This window comes from Trachemys scripta, chromosome 13 (assembly GCF_013100865.1).
Source record: "Trachemys scripta elegans isolate TJP31775 chromosome 13, CAS_Tse_1.0, whole genome shotgun sequence".
NCBI classification, from domain to species: Eukaryota; Metazoa; Chordata; order Testudines; family Emydidae; genus Trachemys; species Trachemys scripta.
Window position 1 is genome coordinate 972,292 of NC_048310.1, and position 4,140 is coordinate 976,431.

Sequence of the window (4,140 nt, forward strand, 5' to 3'; positions counted from 1 at the left end):
GGCTGAGCAGGAAAGCGCTCCGGCCACCGGCCAAAGCAAACCTGGCGGGGGCAGTGAGCCCTTCCCTGAACGTGCCCCAGGAGACGCAGCGAGGCAGCCTCCCACCCCGCCCCGCGCCCAGGAGCCAGGCGCAGCCCACGGCTGCTGCAGGGCAGTGCCCAGGGCATCACTGCACGCAGGGCCCCCTCCCGTGGCACGGGCACACACTGCAGGAGCCAGTGTTCACAGCAGCCCCTGCAGCAGGTCACCAATTACCTGGCCAGGCAAAGCAACCTGACTGGCCAGGTCTCCCCAGCCCTCCGCTCAGGGTGGCACTAGCTCCCCCCTCCCCCCCAACAGCCGCCCGGGGTCGCACCGCAGCAGCGTCTCTTCCCCTGCCTCCCCGACAGCCACCCGGGGTCGTACCGCGGCAGCGTCTCCCCGCCAGCCCCCAGAGACACACAGGGTCCGGTTCAGAAAGTCTGTATTTCAACACAGTCGTGTGCACGGTTTGATCCCTGTATTTACATCCGGGGGAGGCTGTGGGCACTGCCAGGGTGTGGGTGTTTGCCCAGCCCACTGGGTAGTTACAGGGCAAGGGACGGCGCGAGCAGCTGCATCATGCTCGTGTGAACCAGGCCACAGGACAGTGGGTGAGGAAGCCACCCCCCCAGCTGAGGGCCACCCCTGGCAGCAGCCCCAGCTCGCCCACCTGGGGGAGGGTGCTGAGTACTGGAGAGAAGGCCAAGTGCCATGGGGAGCAGCCAGGCCCCTGGGGGGACGGGCTCAGAGCAGGCTGGGCCCGGGGGTGGCGAGGCTTAGGGGCTCAGAGCCAGCCGAGCCTGGAGAGGGGATCACGGGTTACAGAGACTCAGGACTCCGAGGGCTCGTTCTCAGGCGGTGCCCAGGGCCCCACCAGCCTCTCCCTGGCACAGAGTACAGCCATGCTCCGAGGAGCACTGTGGGGTCGTGCCGGCCCTGCTGGCACCAGTCAGGGCCTGGTTGGCTCCCGCCATCACCACCAGGCCCTCGAGACTCAGCTGGGGTGGGCAGGGCCGGGTGGGCAGCATGGCTCACCGTGCACAGGGCGCCTCGGCTGAGTGCCAGCCCTGCGCGTCTGCCAGCAGAGCAGGGCCCCGCTGCTCGGCCCCGTGGAGCTCGGCTGCTTTGGTCAGGGCCTGCGTGCCGGGCGCTCCCTGCTGTGGCCAGGGAGTGGTGCTCGGAGACGGAGCGCAGCCTCCTGTGCGCGGAGCTCAGCGACAGAGCCCCGCTCAGTGCAGAGCCCGAGTCAGCCCAGGGCCGGCCTCAGATGATGCTGTCGTCTGTCCGCTCGCCCAGCAGCCAGTACGTCCGCATCTTCCCTTTCCCCTGGAAGCCAGAGGGGAGCAGGTCAGGCAAAGGCGACCTATCGCCGCGTCCCTCCCGGCCCAGAGCTGGAGCCAGGCCCCCCCACCGCAGAGCCGGGGCCGCCCATGCCCTGGGAAGGGACGTCGCATCCGAGAGCTCGGCTGTGCCCGTCGTTCCAGGCCGTGCAGTGAGCTGCCGAGGGGTCTCCCGGCTGCCAGGATGTGCCCTCCATGGGCAGAGCTTCTGTGGCGGAAGCTGGCACAGGGGCTGCTGGGCTCTCAGCTGTGCTGGGGCAAGTCTGTGCATTCCCACGGCCCTGGCATCCGGGGCTGCCAGCCCCGCGCCTGGCCCCTCCACCTGCCCCCAGCTCCGTGCTCACCTCCCAGTGCCCCGTCGGTTCTGTACCTCCATCCCCGCTGGGGGCCCAGCCCGCCTGTCCCTGCCCAGGAGCTCTGCCCCCGGCCAGCCAGCCCCAGACTCACCTTCATTTCCACGTCCCCTCGGAGCTCCAGCTCAAAGCAGCCGAACTCATCCAGGACCTCCTTGGTGGTGGACGAGATGTGGATCTTCAGTGCTGGTCAGAGGAGGGGGAGGCGTCACCAGGGGCCAGAACAGGGGGTCTGGAGTTACACCCGCAAACCCAGCGCTTGGATCTGGGCTCGGGGCTACTGGGCAGTGCCCATGGCGCTGCTGCCAACTCACCTTGCCACTGGGCGGTGAGGGCCAGACCCTGACCGCGCCCTGCAGCTGGGCGGGCCCTGGGTGGGGGCTGGGTGAGCTGCCCCACGGGGGAGGAGACTTACCCTGCCCGTTGGACTCCATGCGCGAGGCAGTGTTCACCGTGTCCCCAAACAGGCAGTACCGGGGCATCTTCAGCCCTACAACCCCGGCACAGACAGGACCTGCCGGGGGAGAGAGCCGTCACCTCTGTGCAGGCCCCGGGAACCCCTCCCCTCCCAGGCCAGCACGTCCCCCGAGTCCTGCTGGTGACTCAGAGCATGGTGCCCCCCCGGGCCCACCCGCTGGCTGCAGGAGCCTGGTCTCTCACCGGTGTGGATGCCGATGCGCAGCCGGAGCTGGTCGTTGGGCCGATGACGGATTTTGAAGGTTTTCACGGCCTCCAGCAGCGCCAGCGCCATGCGGACGATCTCGTTGGCGTGCAGTTTCCCGTTCCGCACCGGCAGCCCCGACACCACCATGTAGGCGTCTCCAATCGTCTCCACCTGGGGACCAAGCAGAGTCAAGGACGAGCACCCGCAAACGCATGCCCGGGTCTGCCACCCCAGGGAGTGCAAAGGGGAGAGGCCCCACCCACACTCCCATCCCGCTGAGAGCCAGGCCCCAGGCCCCTTGCCGAGGTGCACCGTCTCAGCTCCCCACGCCCTCTCTGGGGCACGGTTTCCCCCCACCCGCCCAAGTGCCAGGGCTGTGTCCAGGCCCTGCCCTGACAGCGCCATGCGCAGCGGCCGGCCAGTCTCACCTTGTACACATCGAAGTTATCAATGATGGCGTCGAAGCAGGTGTAGAGATCGTTCAGCAGGGTCACCACCTGGGGGCGGGGAGCACAGGTGTGGGCTGGGCGCCCAGTCTCCTTGGCCACTCGCTGCACAGCTGGCACTGCCCTGGGGCGCCCAGCCACACCCACACCGCGGGCCACGGTCCCCTACGCACGGGCCAGCCCATGCTCAGAGCCCCAGGAACTGGGCTGCCAGGGGGAGAGGAGGGCTGCTTACTGGCTGCTTTCCTACAGATCCTCCCCCGCAGGGGTCCCTCTGGCTCCTTGCAGGGGCACCGCTCTCCCCCCACCTAGGTGACTTGCATGGGGGGCTCTTGCCCCCCAGTTACCTGCACAGGTGTGTTCTCTCCCCGCTTACCTGCTGTGATGAACTGGGACTGTTCTTAATGTGGTCTTTGAATGCTGAGTGGGGAGCTTGGCTGGGACAGTCTGCATTGGGGGATGGGAGACTGGCCTTGAGGGAGGATATCTGAGCATGTAACATGAGAACCCAGGAGGGGGCTGGGGCCAGGTGACACCTCTGCCCGGGGAAACTGGACAAAGGCTGGGGGAGGAGCCGGGGGAGGAGGGGTGAGAGATGCTGGAGGGAGTTGAGGTTGGTCAGGAGCTGGCTGGTAATGGAGGGAGCCCAGGTGGGGCTCTGACCCCCCAATGGGGCTGCAGTGCCCCTGGGACCCCCAGATGGACCTAATTGGGGGGGATCCTGTTGTCTGTGCCTGCAAGACCTGTCTTGGACTGTGTTCCTGTCGTCTAAATAAACCTTCTGCTTTACTGGCTGGCTGAGAGTCATGGTGAATCGCAGGAAGCCGGGGGTGCAGGGCCCTGACTTCCCCACACTCCGTGACACCTGCATGGGGGGCTCTCCCCCTGGTTACCTGCACAGGTGTGTTCTCTCTCCCCAGTTACCTGCATGGGCTCTCCCCCTGGTTACCTGCACAGGTGTGTTCTCCCCGGGTTACCTGCACAGGTGTGTTCTCTCCCCCCCGGTTACCTGCACAGGGGGCCTCCCCCTGGTTACCTGCACAGGTGTGTTCTCTCTCCCCAGTTACCTGCATGGGGGTGCTCTCAGCCGACAGGGCTGTGAACCCCACAATGTCGCTGAAGTAGATGGTGACGCTGTCGAAGGCCTCGGCCTGCACCGTCTCCCCGCGCTTCAGCTGCTCGGCCACGGAGCTTGGGGGGAGCAGGTCAGTGTGAGCTGCTGCCCCAGACTGGCGGCCCCACCGCTGTGAAATGGGAGCAAGGCAGGAGCACCAGGCCCCTGCCCCCCCCCCCCCCCCCCCCCCCCCCCCCCCCCC

The 4,140-nt window shown here is 67.4% G+C and overlaps 1 protein-coding gene across 3 annotated transcripts in view; it reads right to left on the minus strand.

The window, feature by feature from the left end:
* Window positions 1–446: 446 nt before the first annotated feature.
* NPR2 (natriuretic peptide receptor 2) overlaps window positions 447–4,140 on the minus strand; it is a gene marked incomplete at its 5' end in the record, with an annotated part of 42,743 nt that continues 39,049 nt past the window's right edge. For all 3 annotated transcript variants that reach the window (XM_034788347.1, XM_034788346.1, XM_034788345.1), the window contains 6 exon segments: window positions 447–1,347; window positions 1,809–1,900; window positions 2,130–2,228; window positions 2,375–2,549; window positions 2,807–2,875; window positions 3,892–4,015. In XM_034788347.1, the coding sequence (XP_034644238.1) occupies window positions 1,285–1,347; window positions 1,809–1,900; window positions 2,130–2,228; window positions 2,375–2,549; window positions 2,807–2,875; window positions 3,892–4,015 (622 nt within the window).